Source organism: Anolis sagrei, chromosome 3, assembly GCF_037176765.1.
Source record: "Anolis sagrei isolate rAnoSag1 chromosome 3, rAnoSag1.mat, whole genome shotgun sequence".
In the NCBI taxonomy this organism is placed as follows: domain Eukaryota; kingdom Metazoa; phylum Chordata; class Lepidosauria; order Squamata; family Dactyloidae; genus Anolis; species Anolis sagrei.
In genome coordinates, this window is record NC_090023.1 from 29,656,708 (window position 1) to 29,679,140 (window position 22,433).

Here is a 22,433-nt window from a genome sequence, read left to right on the forward strand (position 1 = left end):
ATAAAGTATTTATTTATTTATTTATTTATTTTATATTTTATTATTTTAAAAGAGGATAGATGATTATTTTAAAAGAGGATAGATGATTTTTAGGATTTGCATATTTAATGCAGCATGGGGGGGGGAGAAACAAAATCTAAATCAAGCAGCAATTCTAAGCACAGTTACAACGGTGTACATCCTTATGCATAAACAGGTTTGTACTGTCAATTTACTGAGCCTCAAGCAAGACAAATTGTGTACAATGGGGCACACCCTCAAGTTATAACTGTACAGAGATGTTAATATTTAGCTACACATTCAAAGGGATAAACCCCTGGTAAATATGTATAGACACAAGCAGAGTGGTAGACTGGGACTAATAATATTGCTTGTCAGGAGACGGGAGGCACCCACAATTATAAGGCAATTATTTAACGGTTCCAGTCCAGCTTACCTATCCAAATGGATCTCCCTTTATGAGCCAGTTAGAGCATTAAGATTGACTGAGGTGGTTGTGCTCTTGGTCCCGCAGCTCTCGCAGGCACAACTGGTGGGGACAAGAGACAGGGCCTTCTTGGTGGTGGCCCCTCTGCTGTGGAACTCCCTTGCCAGTGAGATTAGATCAGCCACCTCCCTCCTGGCATTCAGGAAACAACTTAAAATGCGGCTTTTCAAGCAAGAATTTGAGGAGTGAGATGAAGTAGTCAACATAGCCTCGGGATTGGTACAACGTCTAATGTTTTTATGTTTATAGTTTATTTTATATTTTATGCGAGGCATTGAATTTTGCCACTTACTTGCTGTGAACCACTTTGAGTCCCCCCAGGGGTGAGAAAAGTGGTATATAAATAAATAATTTTTTTAAATTAAAAATTAAATTTGAAAATATATATGTGGAAAAAGATACAATTAAAATTATTATTAGAATAGTAATACAATATAAATTTTAGTTGCATACAGTAAGAATACTGAGGCTTCTATGATATTTTCAAGCTACTAAAAGGTCATCAACATTTCTCAACCTCAAGGTCTTCGATATTTATGGCTGGATGGCTCTTTGTCAGGAAGGCTTTGATTATGCTTTGTTGCCCTGGTGAAGGGAGTTGGATTGGATGGCCTTAAGGCAGCATTTCTCTACCTGGGGGTCCGGACCCCTGGGGGGGGGTCAGGAGGGGGGTGCCAGAAGGGTCACCAAAGACCACAAGAAACACGGCATTTTCTGTTGGTCATGGGGGTTCTGTGTGGGAAGTTTGGCCCAATTCTATTGTTGGTGGGATTCAGAATGCTCTTTGATTGTAGGTGAACTAGGTTGTAGGTGAACTATAAATCCAAGCTCCCAAATATCAAGTCTATTTTCCCCGAACTCCACCAGTGTTCACATTTGGGCATACTGAGTATTTGTGCCAAGTTTGGTCTAGATCCATCATTGTTTGAGTCCACAGTGCTCTATGGATGTAGGTGAAGTACAACTCCAAAACTCAAGGTCAATGCCCACCAAACCCTTGCAGTATTTTCTGTTAGTCATGGAAGTTCAATGTGCCAAGACTGATTCAATTCAATCGTTGGTGGAGTTCAGAATACTCTTTGATTGTAGGTTAACTAAAAATCCCAGCAACTACAACTCCCAAATGACAAAATCAATCCCCTCCCCCAACACCATCAGTATTCAAATGTGGACGTATTGGGTGTTTGTGCCAAATTTGGCCCATTAAATGAAAATACATCCTGCATATCAGACGTTTACATTATGATTCATATCAGTAGCAAAATTACAGTTATGAAATAGCAATGAAAATAATTTTTTGATTGGGGTTCACCGCAACAACAGGAACTGTATTAAAGGGTCGTGGCATTAGGAAAGTTGAGAACAACTGGTCTGATGTTTAAGGGGTCCCACATGCCATTGAGTAAGCTGGCACTTGGCCAGTCCACTAATGATTGCAAGTATATTTACTCAAAAGTAAGCCCCACTATGTCCAATACACAGATCTCTCTCTTGCATTATGTTCTGCTAGGTAATGATGACACTCTTCAGTAAACATGGGGCAACTGCACCGGCTCAATTAAAAGCTGCGTATAGCCACGCTTGTGCTGTTTATATTTTATTCTGGGAAAGAATCACACATGCCTTGCATTTCTGACCGGTAGCACAGAAACACTCAATATATGCTTCCTCTTAATCTATACTGCTATCTGGTAGAAATCAGAGGAGCCCTGCTGAAAGTAGAAAGAGAAAGTAATTTGTCGCTAAGATCTTGCAAGTATATACACGGGCAAGAGAAACATAATTAAACAATCAGTTCAAAGGCACTTACCTTATCATCATACACCGCCATAGGAATCCTACACAAACACTGAGACATCAAAGAGCAGACTAAAGTCATTCTTCAGTCATGTTAATTTTAATTTTACAAATGAGCAGGAAGAGTGAGAATGACTCTCAATGCAGCTAGCCAAGCAAAATGTTCATTTCCATGACCTTTTACCTTTCAACTAAAGAAAGGACACGTCATATGTCTTTTTCTCATGTCCTGGTCACTATTGCCCTGTCTTAAGCAATAAAAGCTGGTGAACAATTGAAGAGATTATAATACGCTGCAATCTACCCGAATTACAGCAGCAGAGCTAAAGGACACTCTGTTCCAGGTTTGCAGAATAAATGTGTATATCCATTTGATTTCAATTTGTTAACTTTAAGTATTTGACCATGACCTACTGACAAAGAAATTAACAAGACAGGAATCCAGAACCCTCCATGCAAATCTGAACTTAGCCATGACTTTATTAGGTGGGTTTAGGCAAGCCATTTTTATTAACTTTTCTCCCCACAAATTATGATGCAAAAGAGATAATCCCACCTTTTAAAAAGAGTGTTTGCAATGTTAAGTAAGACTCTATGATATTTTTATATGTATTATCTAGATAGTACACTGTGACCCCTTAAAGGAAATATATTATCTGAGAAATGATTATGGAACACTAATAGATGGAAAGTATTGCACTGTACGCCACAAACACTTGCAAATATACGGCTATTTGAATAAATAAATAAATAAATAAAGAGTTTTTGTAAGGACTGGGTGTGAAATACCTGTGGATGCTTGAAAACATAATATTATAAACATTCCAGGAAGTGGCTGGCACTAAGATATTATGGATTTTGTTCAACTCATATGAATGTAAATAAGAATATATTATATATGATCAATATCTGATATACAGTATGTGAATATATACATTCTTCCAAACGAAGCAAAGAGTGTTTGAGGACCAGGACATCTGTAGGGATACCAAGGTGCGTGTTTATAAAGTTATTGTCCTCCCAACCCTGCTATATGCCTGCGAAATATGGACTATCTACAGACATCACATGCAACACCTGGGATGATTTGTTTCCTCTGAAAAATCCTGCAAATCTCTTGCGAAGACAGGCAGACAAATGTCAGCGTGCTGGAAGAAGCAAAGGCCACCAGCACTGAAGCGATGGTCCTCAGACATCAACCCTGCTGGACCAGCTACATTGTCTGTATGCCTGACCACCATCTCCCAAAGCAGTTGCTCTACTCTGAACTCAAGAACAGAAAACGGAATGTTGGAGGACAGGAAAACAGATTTAAAGATGGGCTCAAAGCCAACCTTAAAAACTGTGGCATGGACTCTGAGAACTGGGAAGCCCTGGCCCTTGAGCACTCCAGCTGGAGGTCAGCTGTGACCAGCAGTGCTGGAGAATTTGAAAAGGCACAAATGGAGGGCGAAAGGGAGAAATGTGCCAAGAGGAAGGTGCATCAAGCCAACCGTGACTGGGACCGCCTTCCACCTGAAAAGCAATGCCCTCACTGGTGGGCCCCCCGATCCATTTCGACTGAGCCTCCCGAAATTAGGAGGGCAGGTATTTGTATTTCGTTTTCGGTGCTCAAAGATCCATTTTCTTTTGGTCCATTATTGAAAGGGGTTTCACCTGTAGGCCCAAAGCGCTTGGGTCTACTGTTGTAGGCTTTGGGCCTATATGCCAGGGCCTGGCAGAGTCTGCAGCCGAGCCGTTTTGTTCCGTCCATTCGGATGGCACGAAATGGAAAGGCCCCTCCTGGAACGAAAATAAACATGATACGAAAGGCAGGCGGGAGTGGGTACCAGCTCCAATCCTGCTTTTCGCATCGATTGCCGCACGTGTAGGCCCAAAGCACTGAGGCCTGGCAGGACCTGCAGCCGAGGGCCAAGTAAGGAGAGCTCCTTATTTGGCACTTGGCTGCAGGCCCTGCAAGGCCTGGGGGGGTTAGGCTCAAAGCTTGCACCCGTAAACCAAAAGCGCCAGGGTACCTGCAGCTGAGCACTGAGTAAGGCATGCTCCTTACCCGCCACTTGGCTGCAGGCTCTGCCAGGCCTGGGTGCACCCGTAAGCCCGGGTGTTTTCAGCCTACAAGTACAGGCTTTGGGCCTACGCACCCGGGCTTTGCAGGGCCTGCAGCCAAGCGCCATGTAAGGAGCGCTCCTTATTTGGCCCTTGGCTGCAGGCCCTGCCAGGCCTCAGTGCTTTGGGCCTACACGTGGGGCAATTGATGCGAAAAGCAGGATTGGAGCTGGTACCCACTCCCACCTGACTTTTGTATCATGTTTATTTTCGTTACAGGAGGGGCCTTTCCATTTCGTGCCATCTGAATGGACGGAACGAAACAGAAACACGAATCAAACGGATGAGACAAATTTTGGGCCCATGACTAATAAATATGCACACACACAACCCAAATTCCAGGCACTGGTTGCTTCCAAAGGAGGCTTTATTCAGATAACTGCCCTGCCTCGCTTATAAATTTTATGGGATATCCAGATAATACTGTTTTACATTTATTGCCCTCTTGTGGTTTTCCATGGCTTCCTACATCTTTTTTTCTGTCCGTCACAAAATCTGCTAAGCAGAACAAAACAGAATAATAGGGTAATATCTGATAAGACTGATGCCTACTAAACTTGAGTAAGGCAGAGTTTCAGAATGCAGATTAACTACATTGAACTGGAATTATATGGAACCACAGACTCGTATATCACATAATCCAGTTCAATCTCTTTTATATGCATCTACACTGGCCATTTAACAGATTTCAAACTACATTATTTGGCAGTATAGAGCCAAGAAAGCTGAATCAAGTATAGAGCCAAGAAAGCAGTATAGAGCCAAGAAAGCTGAATCAAGCCATGCTTTCATGACTAAGAAGCCATAAATGTATTTTTTTTCAAAAATGTAACATTTCATATTAAGAACAAAGGAAAACGAGAATAGCTTACAAATAAAATTAGCAAGCTAATACGCAATACCTTTTGCAGAAAGAAATCCTTGAATACACAAGAGTTGCATTGGCTGTCAGCCAGAAAACCTCTCACCAACCTAATATCAATTTCCCGCTCTTGCATTTGTAGTACAATCCCATAAGTAACTGAGCCATGATTTCAACAGAGCTTCTGGTTTCCCTAAAACACATACTTTATTCCACAATGATCTCTCGATATCTCCAGTGTAGGCTTCGCTATCAAATAAACTAACACTGAGCAGAAAGGATTGTGATTTGTTGTAATATGTCTTCACATCAAATGGAGGCTGCATCATACAAGGGTTTTTGATATATTATCAGTATGTATTAACAACATAAACTAACTCATAAACCAATAAAGTTTTATGGGTGCTAATTTTAAACATTATATAAAAAATCTAAAATGTTGATAGTAGCTTAATAAGCTGAACGCTGACTAATAAAAGCCAACTGATTTCTCATACAGCCCATCACAAAAATGCATGTATTTTTTTCTTCTTTTGCTTTTCTCAGATGTTCATTCCACTCCATTGATGCTAAGAACTATAATCTTCTTGTACTTCAGATCTGTGGGATATTTTTTTTCTTCAATAGCTTGTCATCTATTTATTGCTGAGGTCCCTGCTGATGTTCCCTCTTTTCTACACACACACACACACAACAATGAATGATGTAGTCCACCCATATCCAGACAGCACTGTGAGCCTTAAAAACTGTGGCATAGACACCGAGAACTGGGAAGCCCTGGCCCTTGAGTGCTCTAACTGGAGGTCAGCTGTGACCAGCAGTATTGCTGAATTCGAAGAAGCACAAATGGAGGGCAAAAGAGAGAAATGTGTCAAGAAGAAGGTGTGTCAAGTCAACCCTGACTGGGACCGCCTTCCACCTGGAAACTGGTGCCCTCACTGTGGAAGAAGATGCGGATGAAGAATAGGGCTCCACAGCCACCTACCGACCCACCGCCAAGACACCACATCTGGAAGACAATCATCCTCGAACTAGGAGGGATTGCCTAAGTAAGTAAGTAAGTCACTGATGATGGATCTGAGCCAAATTTGGTATACATACCCATCATGACCAACTTTAAATACCGGTAGGGTTTGGGGGAGCAATGACAGAGGATGATGGGAATTGCTGTCCACCCACATCCAGAGAGCCCTGTGAACCACTCCAACGATGGATCTGGACCAAACTTGGCACACATACCTGCCATGACCAACTGTAAATACTGCTGGGTTTTTTTGGAGGGGACGCAGAATGTTGGGACATGGAGCAATGGGTTCGAATTACAGGACAGAAGATTCCACCTGAACATTAGGAAGACCTTCCTGACTGTAAGAGCTGTTCAGCAGTGCAACTCTCTGCCTTGGAGTATAGTGGAGGCTCCTTCCTTGGAGGTTTTTAAACAGAGGTTGGATGGCCATCTGCTGGGGGTGCTTTTCCTGCATGGCAGGGGTTGGACTAGATGGCCAATGTGGTTCTGTGTAATTACCTATTAAACTTCAAATAAAAGTACAAAATCACAATGATGTAATCTAGTGGTTCTCAATCTGTGGGTCTCCAAGCGTTTTGGCCTACAACTCCCAATATCCCAGCCAGTTTACCAGCTGTTGGGATTTCTGGGAGTTGAAGGTCAAAACATCTGGGGACCAACAGGTTGAGAACCACTGATCTGATCAGATTAACACCTATTAGCCACCTTCCCAGTGCCAGATTTAGGTACTTTCACATTTGAAGTGAAATGATAGAATTTGTCCCTATTGTTTCTCTACACAAGGGCTTCTTAAAGTTTTCCACTCAGGGCCCCCTATTTGGCATGAGAAAATTTTATGTGACCCTCAGTATATAGGTATATAAAATAGATATAGAAATCTAACATTTACTGATAAAAAAATCAGCATTTGCAAGCCTTGCTAAATTGACCGATTTTCTATTTTATGAAGTACAGCTGAAGCATCCACTGTAAATACTGCAAAACAGATTTATGTAAATGTCTTTAAAAAGGCCACAAGGTGATGTTCAGAAAACCTTTTCAAGACCTCAGCATTGAGCCAAGGGGATCCCTCAGTTTTAGAAGCCCTACTCTACACCACAGTTGCTCACTGCAATGACTCTCAATCTTCAACCTTCCAAATGTTTTTGGATTTCATCACTAGAAATCTCAGCCCATGTGGCCAATGGTCAGGGATTCAGGAAGACAGCAATTATGTTAAGGCCTAAGCGCTGCTCCAGGGCAGATACACACAGTGATGCAGATAGCAGCAGCAATTATGGTACTCATCCTGAGACTTCTATGGACTATATTCTTCATATTACTTTATGGTGGAAGTATGAAGTTCATGGTCCTCCAGACGTTGATCCCATCATTTCTCCCTACTTGCTAAGTGGATGGGATTGATGGAATGAAATGTAGGCGATCAAGCTCCATTAAATACTATTTGCCACAGGAACTAGGAATCAAACCAATCAGCATTTGCTTAATTATAGTCACAGACTGCCTGCTATAACCACATTATAAATACTCTATCTGTAACTGATGAAGACATGACCATTTCTGCAGATAAAGACCAAAGTTCTATTAGCGTACCATGATGGTTTAACTATCGCAATGATAGGCAAGGCTGACAAAAATACCATAGTCACAAAGGCCAAGAGGAAAAAGGGCATTAGAAAAAATGGCTGCTTTAGGTTGTTAATTATATGCTTTTGTGGTGAGGCATTGAATGTTTGCCTCTATGTGTTTTTCAGTGTGTTGTAAACTGCCCTGAGTCCCCTTGGGGAGATAAGATGGAATATAAACAAAGTATTATTATTATTATTATTTGAAACACAACAAGATTAGTACACAGCAAACAAGTTCACTATGCTGGCTGTTGTATTGGATCACACACTGGACACTTCCCAAGTGTATAGGACCGTGTGATGTATCAACGAATAATGCGTGCAGATCCCGGTAGGGTGGCCTTTTGCAGCTGACAGATAGTAATTTTGTCAGCACCAATTGTGTTTAAGTGCAGGCCAAGGTCTTTAGGAACTGCACCCAGTGTGCCGATCACCACTGGGACCACCTTTGCTGGCTTGTGCCAGTCTTTGCAGTTCCATCTTTAAATCCTCATATCGCGTCAGCTTTTCTAGTTGTTTCTCTTCAATCCTGCTGTCACCTAGATTGCAACATCGAGAATCCATACTTTGTCATTATTATTATTATTATTATTATTATTATTATTATTATTATTATTATTGCTTTGACCTGACACATTTTTTTCTTCCTTATCTCACCATTCCTGAAAAAATGTTTGCTGTGCCATCAACAGAATTCTGCGTACAAATTGCTCCAACATACAAATAGAGTACAGTGCACAAAACAACAATTTCTATATTAAGGTTACAGACCCATTACCATTGCCTTAAAGAGAACCAACACCTCATTACATATTATTTAGCTTAGCTGTATAAGAAGCTATCTCAGTCAATATATTGAGTCCATTACCTTGCCAAGGTTTAATGGTCAAACCCATTCAAATGCAACTTCAGTGACGGATACAATGGTTCCTGATTCTGTAGGAGCAACAGATCAAGCTGAATTAAAAGCATTTCAGGGTTATCCATCAGTAGATAACCAGGCTTGTCTTTTCTGAAAGATTGCACCCAGATATTCTTCAGATCTTGTATGTAGCATCAGAATCCTTTATGTGATCCCTTTGAAAGTAAAAAGTACATCCACTGGAGTCTTTCGTGGCATGGTATGCTTCTGCTCTCTGTATCCTTTAGACCCCAGATATTTACAGGCTAAATCTCAAGACAGCTCTTATTGAAGAGCTCCCTTTGAGCTCTTCAATAAGAAAACTTCCATCGTGAGTGATCATACTATAAACCCTGTTTCTCTTGGTTTCACTGCTCAAGCCAGCGCTTCCTCTGCTCATTTTAATTTCATTTTATACTAATTCTGATTCCCATGTAAATTTCCTTGTCCTTTCTTTGTTGATGACTGTGCCAAGGAATGCAAAGTTCTTAACATCCAAACTGGTTCCAGCAGAGCGCAGGAAAAGAACAATGCTATCATTAATAGTGCAAAGCATTTTTGGTTTTTGGCTACTTTGCTAATCTCCTGAGACTGGAACACCACCGTTAAATTAATTTCTTTAAAGTTTCATTTAGTCTGAAGAGAACAAAGAGTCAACAGAAGGATTTGTAACCCAAGTTGCAAGAGTGGCCTTGCCTCCCACTCTTAAAATGGCTCAAATCTGTTGTAACTAGAACAGATGCTTATTATCTGTTTTTAGGGAAAAAAATACTTTTAAAAAGCCAGCAAATTATTTGGTATTAGCTGTGTAGATCTCATTCCATTTTTACTAAAATGATCAAAGATTTATTTTGTACCATCATAACATGTAAATGAAATCTTAAAAGACACTTGGGAATATCATACTCAATATTGAAATGAATGTGACTCATTTCTATACTGGCTTTTTAATTTTCTCAATCGAATTCTTGACAGCTGTATAATTTTACAATCTGATTTTTACATCTATATAGATTCTTGACATCTGTATAACATAACATATGAGTAAAATATTAAGGGCACTTTCTTGGGACTATAATTACCCATATTAAAAGAAATGGGATATATAACATATATCTCAACTTAATTAATATATATCTCAACCTAATATATACCTCAACTTAAAGCCTCATGCTTTTCGAGGTCTGAGGATTGTTAGAGTAAGTCGTAAAAGAATCAAGTATGTATATTAAAGAAAACCTTATATTGCTGATTATTATGTGAGGCTGCTAATGTAGGTCAACTAGTAAGTTTGGACCACACCCGGTAGGGTATAACTGTATGGGTTTTAGAATACAGTTTAGCTTGGCTCTGAGGAGCTTTTGCTCAGGCATTTTGCTCAACCATTTCTACTGCTCTCTCATTTGGATGAAGATGAAGAAGCCTTATTCTGTATAGTTTACAAGGACTATGTAAGTTTGTTGCACTGTTTTGTTTTTTTGCAACATTGCAAGTTTATGTTTTAATTCTGCTGATAAGAGTAAAGTTTTTCTGTTTTTTTTCCCTCTTGCCTGGGTGCAATGCTATTGTGTTTTTTGCATTGGACCTGACTGAAACACGCTATGCACAACAAGGATTACCTGGGAAGGAATCCCACTGGAGCATTGCAGCACACCCAAATACCTGGGAGTTACTTTGGACTGTGCTCTGACCTACAAGAAACATTGCTTGAATATCAACCAAAAAGTGTGTGCGAAAAACAGTATCATATGAAAGCTTACTGGCACAACCTGGGGATCACAACCTGATACAGTGAAGACATTTACCCTTGCACTTTGCTACTTTGCTGCTGAGTACGCAGGCCCAGTGTGAAACACATCTCACCACACTAAATCAGTGGATCTGGCTTTAAATGAGACATGCCACATTATAACTGGATGTCTATGCCCTACACCATTGGAGAAATTATACTGTTTAGCCCAGTGGTTTCTCAATCTGTAGGTCTCCAGGTGTTTTGGCCTACAACTCCTCAGCCAGTTTACCAGCTGTTAGGTTTCTGGGAGTTAAAGACCAAAACATCTGGGGAACCACATGTTGAGAACCACTGGTTTAGCCGGTACTGCACCACCTAACATCCGTTGGGAAATAGCAGCCAATAGTGAAAGGACCAAGGCAGTGACATCTCCGGCCCATCCCGTTTGGATATTAGCCAGCATGCCAATGCCTTAAATCAAGAAATAGTTTTCTAAGGTATACAGAGATACTCACAGGAAAACCTCAAGTGAGAGTCCAAAAGTGGCAGGCTAAAACCTGGAACCTCAATCCATGGCTGATACCGAATGACAGACTTCCCCCTAGGCACACAGAAGACTGGGCGACTTGGAAGGCACTGAACAGACTGTGCTCTGCACCATGAGATGCAGAGCCAACCTTCAGAAATGGGACTACAAAGTGGAGTCCATGACATGCAAGTGTGGAGAAGAGCAAACCACAGATCACTTACTACAATGCAACCTGAACCCTGCTACATCCACAATGGAGGACCTTCTTAGAGCAACACCAGAGGCACTCCAAGTAGCCAGCTACTGGTCAAAGGACATTTAGGATAATACCAAGTTTTTTAAACTTCGTGTTTTTTAAATACATTACCCTCGGTTCGCTTCTGATATGATAAGTAAATAAATAAACTTAATTCCTCTATATAACTTTCCAATCTGATTTTAAAGATACATTAGAATAAAACTGTTTAAACATTTTTAGCAATTATAAACTCTTCCAACTCTGAACTGTGAGGAAGATCAAAAACAGAGACTAATACTGCTGTTAATATTATCATAGGTCATATTTACAGGCATTAATGAAAATAATGATGGGAGCAAAGGAGGTGCATCAGTTTCCTGGTTACAGGGAAACCGTGTCTAAAAGGATATAATTATGGGACTTTCGAATGCTCCAGAACATAAAAGATAAATCATGGATGTTCTTAAGTACAGCATACTTTTTCAGGCAAAGACAAATCCCTTTCTGCACAAATTTTGGTAAGAAAACCGCATGATAGGTTTGCCATAAATCAGAAACAGCTTGGAGGCATACATCAGCAATATGATGTATTTTCAGCCTGCTAAGGGCTGAAAAATGCGGTATAAAAATGAAGTAAATAAAATAAAATAAATAAATATGAAATACTTGCTGGGTTGCTGAGAGCCAAATTACTTGAAAGAATCCTTCCTTCCATATATTCTCCCCTGATTATTTATGTCATCTTTCAAGGTTCTTCTTCTAACACTGATGTTCACCTCAGTGTGACAGATGGCTACCAGCAAAAGAGCATTTTCTGTACTGACCTCCCCCTCCGTAGTCCAAGGAAAGCCTCTCAAGAAAGATCCATTTAGAACTCAGGCTAAGGCCATCTTTCTTTCGGTAGGCACTCAGATCTAGATTTTGAAAGAGCATTTTCTGTACTGACCTCCCCCTCCGCAGTCCAAGGAAAACCTCTCAAGAAAGATCCATTTAGATCTCAGGCTAAGACCATCTTTCTTTCTTTTGGTAGGCACTCAGATCTAGATTTTGATTTCCCCCCTCACTTTCCTTTTGCTTCTTAAGTTGGCTCTTAACATTCTAATATTTCAATATTTTAACATGTTCATACTATTTTTGGTTTAATGGATTGTTTTTATTATGAAATTTGAGATTTTCTGGATTCCTTTTAGTTTTAAATTTGTAAAGTGTCCACAGAGCATTGCCTGCTGAGCAGTATATCGTTATATGAAGACATAAAAGGTTTCAAAGAAGCTGTTTATAAGTAGCTGGTGTACCTTTCCTTCCTCCATATGTCATGAAAGGCTGCTGCATGATAGACCACTGTGGATTTACTTCTCAAACCAGACATGCATACTTCTGCTTGCTAGAACAGTGGTTCCCAACCTTTTTTTTGACCAGGGACCACTTGACCAGGGACCACTCTCCAACATTAGTACATTAATTCCACAGTGTAGATCAGTAATTCCAAATCTTTGTTGAACTGGGACCACTTTGACCAGGGACCACTCTCCAACATTAGTACTAAATGGGTTACAAATCAGTTTTTGGTTAACTTTGGATTTCGCTTGAGGCAAGTGTGAATGCTGCAAATGGCCACCTTGATTAGCATTTAAAGGCCTTGCAGCTTCAAAGCCTGGGTGGTTGCTGTCTGGGGGAATCCTTTATTGGTTGATGTTAGCTGGCTCTGTTGCTGGTAGGCAGCAACCAGCCAGGCTTTGAAGCTGCCTGGGTGGTTCCAACCCCTCAACCTCTGAAGATGCCTGCCATAGATATGGGTGAAACACCAAGAAAGAATGCTTCTGGAACATGGCCATAAAGCCTGGAAAACTCACAACAACCCAGTGATTCTAGATATGAAAGCCTTTGACAACTGAGCATCATTGCTATAGCCATAGCACCAATGCAGTTGTGGCGTGACTCAGTCAAAAACAGATATGAATCACTCCTTTTTGGGCTTCCAAGAATCAATTCATTCCTATTTTGCCAGAAAAATGTTGGTCTGGAAGAAAGAGAGAGAGGGAAGTTTGGGAGGTGCATGGAGCCCTAAAGATGCGCTTTACTTAGCTCTATAAAATGTACATGGCGCTATAAAATGTACATATTATCACCAGTAGATGGCGGCTTGGGAACACAAATTACTGCCAGTGACCTTATTTCCAAAATACCATATGCAACAAAATAAATCCAGAAGTGTTTAGTTTTTTCAGTATTCTTCAAAGAATGAATTCACATGTTTATCAAATATGGGAACAGCTTCAAAGCCAGTAGTTCAAATATTCTGTGTTGCCCAGCGCCTCCACAGATCATTATTTGCAATTTGCTTCCAGAATGGGAACAGAGAATTTCCCTGTTTAAATTAATGTTTCTAGTTCTCTCAAAAGCCGAAGATTCAATCCAGATTGATGGCTTCTCCACCAAATCAAAGAACAATGAGCAGCAGTGGGGGAAAAAACAGGGAGTACGAACCAGAAAATACTGAAAACAGTAAAAAGATTCCAAAATACAAGGAATTTGATTATAAGTAAAATACAGTTTGACACCACAAAAATGTTGGCGGACAGGAAAAGAGATTTAAAGATGGGCTTAAAGCTGACCTTAAAAACTGTGGCATAGACACTGAAAACTGGGAAGCCCTGGCCCTTGAGCACTAACTGGAGGTCAGCTGTGACCACCAGTGCTGTGGAATTTGAAGAGGCAGGAATGGAGAGTGAAAGGGAGAATTGTGCAAAGAGGAAGGCGCATCAAGCCAACCCTGACCAGGACCACCTTCCACCTGGAAACCAATGTCCTCACTGTGGAAGAACATGCGGAGCAAGAATATCCACTGCCAAGGCACTACACCTGGAAGGCCATCATACTCGGGCAATGAGGGATAATCTAAGTAAGTGTCATGGCTCAATGTCATGGAATCCTGTGATGTTTTAATTGATATGTATGTATGTATGTTGTGGCATCTAATTGTTGCTGATCTGTACACCACGCTAAGTCGCCTTCAGGCTGAGAAGAGTGGGATATAAATGCTGTATATAAATAAATAAATAAATAAATAAATAAATAAATAAATTCTACAGCATTGAGTCAAAGCAGTTCAAGAGGTGTCAAAGTGCATCAATTCTATAGTGTATATGCACTCAAGCAAACAACAGCTGCCTCCAGAATCCCTTATGAGCACATGGAATAACAAAACACAGAAAAAGGGGGAGATCAAATAAGTTGGTTGACCCCAAGCATGTATAAAAGATACAGATCTGTAAATTTGTCCACTAAAATGGAAATTCTAAGAATAGAAAAAGGAAAAGACATCCTGAATGCATTTGGGAGAAGCCTCAAGTCCCTTCCAGAAAATTCAAATGTTTTGTTTTCTTATGCAATGTTTACCTAATTAGTTGTTTGTTTCCTACGTGCCTTTTGTTACTTTTGAATAAAAACACTGTGCAGTATGTTGCATCGGGGTTTTTTTGGGTGTAAGCTTGTATCCCTACTCTATGTATTGTGATTCTTGTTTCTGTTAAAGATATAATGCTCATAAAGGTTGCTGTGAGTTTTCTGGGCTGTCTGGCCATGTTCCAGAAGTATTCTCTCCTGACCTTTCACCCACATCTATGGCAGGCATCCTCAGAGGTTGTGAGGTCTGTTGGAAACTGGGAAAATGGGTTTTATATATTGACAATGTGGGGTTTTCTTCGTCTTTTCACTTTTGGTGTGGTCCTGCACCCCTGACCCAGCAAATGTAGAAATCTGACTACATGATTTCCTGATTTTTGTTAATCAGTACTTTCACAATCCAATAAATATTTGGATCTTGTTGATCCACAACTTTCCTACAACACTTTACACAGCACCAACACCAAATACTTGTGCCACAACACCGAATACTTGTGCCACAATTGGATCCAGGCAACACTTCAAAAAAGACCTCACAACCTTCAAGAATGCCTGACATAGATGCAGGCAAAACGTCAGGAGCGAATGCTTCTAGAACATGGCCATACAGCCCGAAAAACCTACAGCAACCCAGTGATTCCGGGAAAGAAATCCTTCAACAATACTTCAAGAAAGCTTTAAAGAAGCAAAAGACAGAATTTCAAAATACATTCAGGTATAGGCAGTACCAGAGTTACAAACATATGACTCAAAGTTAAGAACAGGTTTATGTTTTGTGTGTGTTTGTCCGAAGCAAGTGGCTTCTGGTGTGAGAGAACTGGCCATCCACAAGGATGTTGCCTGGGGGACAGCTGGATGTTTGATGTTTTACCATCCTTGTGGAAGGTTTCTCTCATGTCCTCGAATGGGAAGCTAGAGCTGATAGACAGGAGCTTGCCCCGTTTCGTGGATTTGAATCGCCAACCTGTCAGTCAGCAAGGATTTAACCCATTGTGCCAAGAATGGGGTGAGACAACAGGAAGTAAGACGAATCTACCCCTAGGAAGGAAAACTGACTCCTGAAGAGTTATCATGGGGAAAATACGTGTCAAATGAAGCTTTCTCACCAATCCTTGTTTCCACAAAAAGTCTTTTTTTTTTCAAAACCCAATTATCACAGGGACAGAAAATAGGGTGAAATTTTCTGAACAGGTGCAAAGACAGCAAAATAAACACCTCACAGATGTTAACCCTTCCCTGTGCTATCCAAAGTTTGTGTGTATATATATCTGTGTGTGTGTGTATATATATAAATGGCTGTAGATATACTTTAAAAATGTACCTGTTCCGACTTACAAACAAATTCAACTTAAGAACAAACCTACAGAACCTCTCTTGTTCTTAACTTGGGGACTGCCTTTATCCATCCATCTCTCTCTCTCTCTCTCTCTATCTATCTATCTATCTATCTTATCTATCTATAGCTTACACCAGTAGGAAAAAGGGGGGAAGTTGCAGAAGGACAAATACACTTAATTCATATAGGGTTTTTTTTAAAAAAAAAACCCTTGCAATAATGTAACCATGTAACCGTTAGTACATGATGCAAGTTAAGAAAGAGGAAACACAAGAAAAAGGAGAGTATGACATGGGTGTGAAAACCACAGAAATGGGTATCACTGGTTCCTCTTCCTGCTCTCAAACAAGTGTCCTGTGTTACTTTTTGCCAAAGGGTGCCTCTGGAGGCCTGAACTCCCTAAAGCCACCAAATCCCCTCTAATCCTGGAAGCAAAGCAGGGTTTATTTTTATTTTTTCATGTCAGGAGTGACTTGAGAAACTGGAAGCTGCTTCTTGTGTGAGAGAATTGGTCGTCTGCAAGGACGTTGCCAGGGGACGCCCGGATGTTTTACCATCCTGTGGGAGGCTTCTCTCACGTAGCCGCATGGGAAGCTGAGGTTGACAGACAGGAGCTCACCTCGCTCCCCGGATTCAAGCCACCAACCAGTTCTGCTGGCACAAGGGTTTAACCCATTGTGCTACTTGGGGCTGTGCAGAGCAAGGTCAGCCCTGATTAGTACTCGAATGGGAGACCACCAACAACTAGGTATTTTATGATAAAGGAAGGGACTGGCAGAAATGCCTCTGCAAATTTCTTGCCTAAGAAAACTCCATGAAATTTGTGTGATCACCCTAATTTGAGAACACATGCAATCAAGGCTATATGGACTTCAGTCTAAAAAGCCTACATTATTTCTCTTGGAATAAGATATTAAACATGTGCCATTGTAATTACTTGAGGCAATTCTCCCAAAAATTCAGTTTTTACCAAAGTACCTTTAGTCTTCCTGGGAATAGTATGTAGTGTCAAAGGACAAAGAGAGTGAGAAAAGAATATTTAGACCTTGGCTAACAAAGTCAATGCAGCAAAGCGCTATTGTGGGGCAGTTTAATTCTCTCTCAGTGAAATTCTGACCAATCTTTGTTTTGAACTTTGACTAGTTTTGAATTTCCACAATACAAACTTTCAAGCCAGCTCACAAGGCTGGCGAAATCAAATGCATTGCTGTGAGTTTTCTGGGCTGTATGCATTCTCTCCTGACGTTTCGCCCACATCTATGGCAGGCATCCTCAGAGGTTGTGAGGTCTGCTGAAAACTAGGCAAGTGAGGTTTATATATCTGTGGAAGGTCCAGGGTGGGAGAAAGAACTCTTGTCGGTTGGAGACAAGTATGAATGTTGCAACTAATCACCTTGATTAGCATTTAATGGCCTTGCTGCTTGATAGCTGGGCTGCTTGCTGCTTGGGGATCCTTTGTTGGGAGGTGGAGGCAAGTATGAATGTTGCAATTGACCACCTTGAATAGCATCTAATGGCTTGCAGCTTGATAGCTTGGCTGATTGCTGCTTGGGGTTCCTTTGTTGGGAGGTTTTAGCTGGCCCTGATTGATTCTTGTCTGGAATTTCCCTGTTTTTTGAGCTTTGTTCTTTATTTACTGTCTTGATTTTAGAATTTTTTAAATACTGGTAGCCAGATTTTTTCTTTTTAATGGTTTCCTCCTTTCTGTTGAAATTGTCCACATGTATTGTTGAAGGCTTTCATGGCCAGAATCACTGGGTTGTTGCAGGTTTTTCAGGCTGTATGGCCATCTTCTAGAAGCATTCCCTAGCATCCCTGCCACAGATGCAGGTGAAACTTCAGGAGTGAATGCATCTAGAACATGGCCATACAGCCCAAAAACCTACAACAACCCACTGTCCACATGCTTGTGGATTTCAATAGTTTCTCTGTGTAGATCTATAAACCTCACTTGCCTGATTTCCAACAGACCTCACAACCTCTGAGGATGCCTGCTGTAGATGTGGGCGATACATCAGGAGAGAATGCTTCTGGAACATGGCCATACAGCCCGGAAAACTCACAGCAACCCAATGATTCTGGCCAGGAAAGACTTCGACAACACATAATGAAATGTGTTAAAATTGTCATGGACGTCTATATTTATATAAGGAAAGATCAAAGTGAAGTAGTTGTAGCAGTTCCCATAATTGTGCAATACTTTAAGAAGAATCTTAATCAAAGGGTTTCAGGTACTCTATGCATACTAAAGTTATTGAGTGAAGATGTGATAAAGAACTAACACAAAAAAGAGACAAAAAGTACGGTATGTCATAGGAAAACTGTGATTATTGGAACTAAATTTAATCTTCAGGTGCCATTCTGTGCAAGACATGGGTTCCTTTTGAACACATCTCTATGCAGCTAAATATCTGCCAACCCACACTGCCATTCAATAAAATAAACCACAAAAGGCTCATGGCGATTTATTCAGCTGTCATTGTGCATCTGGGGGACTGACTGCAAGGTCATTTACCATTTCAATCTAGCTTGCATTCAATGATACTTATAAGAGCTCTGGCCACAAACTCTCCCAGCTGGATCCTGCTCTAGCTTGATCCTCCTGTAACAAGGTAGTGAGTTTATGAACTGCCCTTGGAAATACACACTCTTTCAGTGCTTGGTGAATAGGAGTGAAAAATAAGTTTTGGGTCTCCTTCAAAACAGAACTAAGGCCAAAACCTTAAGCACATTTCCTTGGAATAAATCCCATCAAGTTCAAAAGGGAGCACCTTCTAAGCAAATGTGTACAGTAGATACAAAAACACACACTTGACATTGTATTTCAGTAGAAGATCATGCTTACTCTACCAGGAAGTAGATTACTGCCACTTGCCTTAGAGACACAGAATTTGCTTTCCTACTTACCTCTTCCTTCTTTTCATCAGCACTCGGGGCTAAATTGAGACTCAGCTGGGAGTGGCTGCTGATGCCACTGTCTTCATTTGTATCGTCGTAGTACACAGCTTGCACCGAGTCCTGGAAGTAAACAGGACTCTTTCCCAGCTTTGTGGAAGGACCCTCCCCCCTTTCCTCACTTTCCATTGAGCTGAGCGACAAGGTGCTGTGCCCATCGGGACAGTGGGAATTCATATTGCACTTGATGTTTTCAGTACTGGGGCTCTGAGGCTTGGGCACAGAAGGTCTAGGAGGGACGACAGGATGCTGGGTGCTGCATGTAAACTGGCTGGAACTTTGGGGCCTTTCTGAGTCTTCATAAAACACTTCATTTGGAATTGGTTCCATGTCCTGAAGAGGAGGGGATAAACAAATAGAGTCTGAGAGTTCACAAGAGGATATCCTATTGCTGCCGGCATCAAGGGTTAACACCGTTGTGCCAACATTGTCACTTTCAGAACTCTGGATGCTAGATCTGCAAACAGTTGAGTCTTGACTACTTCGGGATGGAGGACATCTCCGCTTCTCAGTCTCAGTGTTGCTAGAAACCCGACGTGAATAATCATCATGCAGCCTACTATTTGGCCTTGTCCTCTGGTTCTGCTCGCTGGAAGGTGGAATTTCACTCTTCGGACTGTCTTTCTTCAATGCAGCATCGGTGACATTGCTGACGAGCTTCAAAACCCTGTCAAAATCCTTTGCTCTGATGGGGCTTTTCCAGCGTTTTGATCTCCGCTCTGAGTTCCTGTTGGTTTTGTCAGAGTCGGCAGATGAAGTGCTTGTTGTCCTCGGCGGAGTTTGCTTCTCATTTACAACTCTGAGGTCAGTGAGGTTTGAGGTTGACTTCCTTTTGAATGAACTTTTTTTCAGAAAGTTTAGGTTATCGGTGCTCTTGCTCCTCCTGTAGATGACTTTGTTGCTTTCGGAATCTTTCACGACGATTTCGCAAATGTGGGGTTCCTGGATGGCAGGGGATACTTTCTTTGTGCTGTCCTGTTGATCCTGAATTTTGTCAGTGTCTAATAAATTGATGCGGCCGACCCCATAGGCACGCCTGATGCTGCGTGAGCGACGAGTATTCCTTACGAAGGAATCGTCGCTTTCCTCTCCATCTGAATTATCAGAAACTAAGGAGTTATCTGCTGTACTCTGCAAATCATGGAGGGGCCCTGAATAAGAATACCTGTTAGCCTGAACTCTCACAGTTGCATTGTTTGGGACACGCTTTCTCATATCATTATCTGAAATGCTGGTGTGTAAGTTGTCCGAATCTTCTGTGTTTGGACTTCCTGGGGAAATCGGAGATTTTAACTTTTTGAACGATCCAATTTTTCTAATAGAAGACAACGCATTCCACGTTGAGGAGTTCCCCATAACTATCAAGGAATGAGGCCTTTCCACGTTGATGGAAAAAAAGCGCATGATTTTGGAAGGGCTGGTTTTATCCTCCTGGCTTTCATTTTCATAGCTGCTGCTCATGTCACACCTCCCATTATGACATAATGAGGTAGCATGATTCCTAGATTCTTTCTTATCCATCACTATACAGGCCACCGAGGTGCCATTTCCACAGCCATTCTGGTACGTGGACATGTTTTCAGTGCATGCATGAGGGCAGAGGGAGTTGGAGCTCACATCCAAGGCCTTGTCCTCTTCATCCTCTCCAAACTGAAGCCTTTCTTCCTCATCTGGGCATCTTTTGGGGTTATTGTGTTCACATCTATTGTGCGAATTTAGCTCTCCAGTAGTCTGTACTGCCTGCACCAAGAAAACAAAGCTGGCATTTAGTATTTTTTTCTCTATACAAAAGAAGTATTCTTTGTATAAAATACAAGGAAATCTTAAGGCTCCCTCATGGAATTGAGGGGGAAAAATGAGAATGACACCGACATTTACCACATTATTACAATACATAAATGATATGATAATTGTTTTACTTTCTCTGCTAACCACCATACTATATTCACTCTGCTGGATCCTGATACTAAATTGATTTCAAAGGACCAAAAGATAGATCAAAAATTGATCCCCCCCCCCATTGATTAGAGTACTAATCAACTTCACCTTTTTTTCATGTCAGGAGCAACTTGAGAAACTGCAAGTCGCTTCCGGTGTGAGAGAATTGGCTGTCTGCAAGGATGTTGCCCAGGAGATGCCTGGAGGTTTTACCATCCTGTCGAAGGCTTCTCTCATGTCCCCGCATGAGAAGCTGGAGCTGACAGACAGGATACCACCCCACTCCCTAAATTCAAACCGCCGACCTTTCGGTCAGCAGTTCAGCCTGCACAAGGCTTTAACCCATTGCGCCACTGGGGGCTCCAACAACTCCGCTAAGTTCACAACGTATTTATAGACTCTGCTTGCATATTAATTTCCACCCCTAACCAATACAAGAAGTGTACTCTACTCTTTAGGGGTATCTATATCGCAGAATTATTAATGCCATCTGACACCACTCTGTCATAGTTCAACACTATGGACACATGTGAATTGTAGTTTTACAAGGTGTTCAGCCTTCTTTACCAAAGAGTGCTGGGTCTCACCAAACAACGACTTCCAGGATTCCATAGTATTGAGCCATGGCAGTTAAAGTGATGCCAAACTGTGTTAACACTACAGTGTAAATGCATCCTTTGATTACCTAAGGAGAAAATAAATTAATATATAGATTAATCTAAAATGTATTTATTTATTTACTGTATTTATATACCGCTTTTCTCATCCCTGGGGGGGGGGGGGGGGGCTCAAAGTGGTTTACAACATACGAATGGCAAAATGCCATAAATGCCATAAATATGTATGCCAGACATACATGTAAAACTTCATAATATCTAAGCAATAACATATAACTATGAGTTAAAATGAATTAAGACCATTAACAATAAGACATAAGCAACATTTAAACATTAAAACATAGCATTAAACATTAAAATCACATGATCCAAAATCGTAAACAGTAGCCATTCCAAAATGTCAATTATACATATTCCCTAATTATTTCTTACACTGCAGTACTTTACTGGCCAAAGGCTTCATCCCACAACCATGACTTTGTTTTTTCTGAAGGCCAAGCCAAGGAGCCACCACTGAGAAGGCCGTCTCTCATCCCCACCAACGGCACTTGCAAAGGAGGTGGGACTGAGAGCAGGGCTTCCCCTGAAGATCTTAACCTCCATGATGATTCATAGAGGGAGATACGTTCGGACAGATTCGCTGAGCCAGAACTGTTTAGGGCTTTATAGGCTAAAGCCAGCACTTTGAATTGTGCTTGGTAGCATCCTAGCAGCCAGTGGAGCTGACATAACAGGGGGATTGTGTGCTCCCTGGACGTCGCTCCGGTGAGAAACCTGGTTGCCATTCTCAAACAGTCTTCAAAGGCAACCCCAAGTAGAGTGTGTTGCAGTAGTCTATTCTTGATGTAACAAGAGCATGGACCACCATGGCCAAG

At 41.2% G+C, this 22,433-nt stretch overlaps 1 protein-coding gene across 7 annotated transcripts in view; it reads right to left on the reverse strand.

The window, feature by feature from the left end:
• Positions 1-22,433, reverse strand: part of SPATA13 (spermatogenesis associated 13) — a 237,369-nt gene that overhangs the window by 37,739 nt on the left and 177,197 nt on the right. For 6 of the 7 annotated variants that reach the window (XM_060770924.2, XM_060770920.2, XM_060770923.2 and 3 more), the window contains exon 2: positions 18,956-20,743. The exons of the other annotated variant lie outside the window; for it this stretch is intronic. In XM_060770924.2, coding sequence (XP_060626907.2) covers positions 18,956-20,578 — 1,623 coding nt within the window. In that variant the 5' untranslated portion in view covers positions 20,579-20,743. The remainder of the gene's footprint in view (positions 1-18,955; positions 20,744-22,433) is intronic. 7 annotated transcript variants of the gene reach the window in all.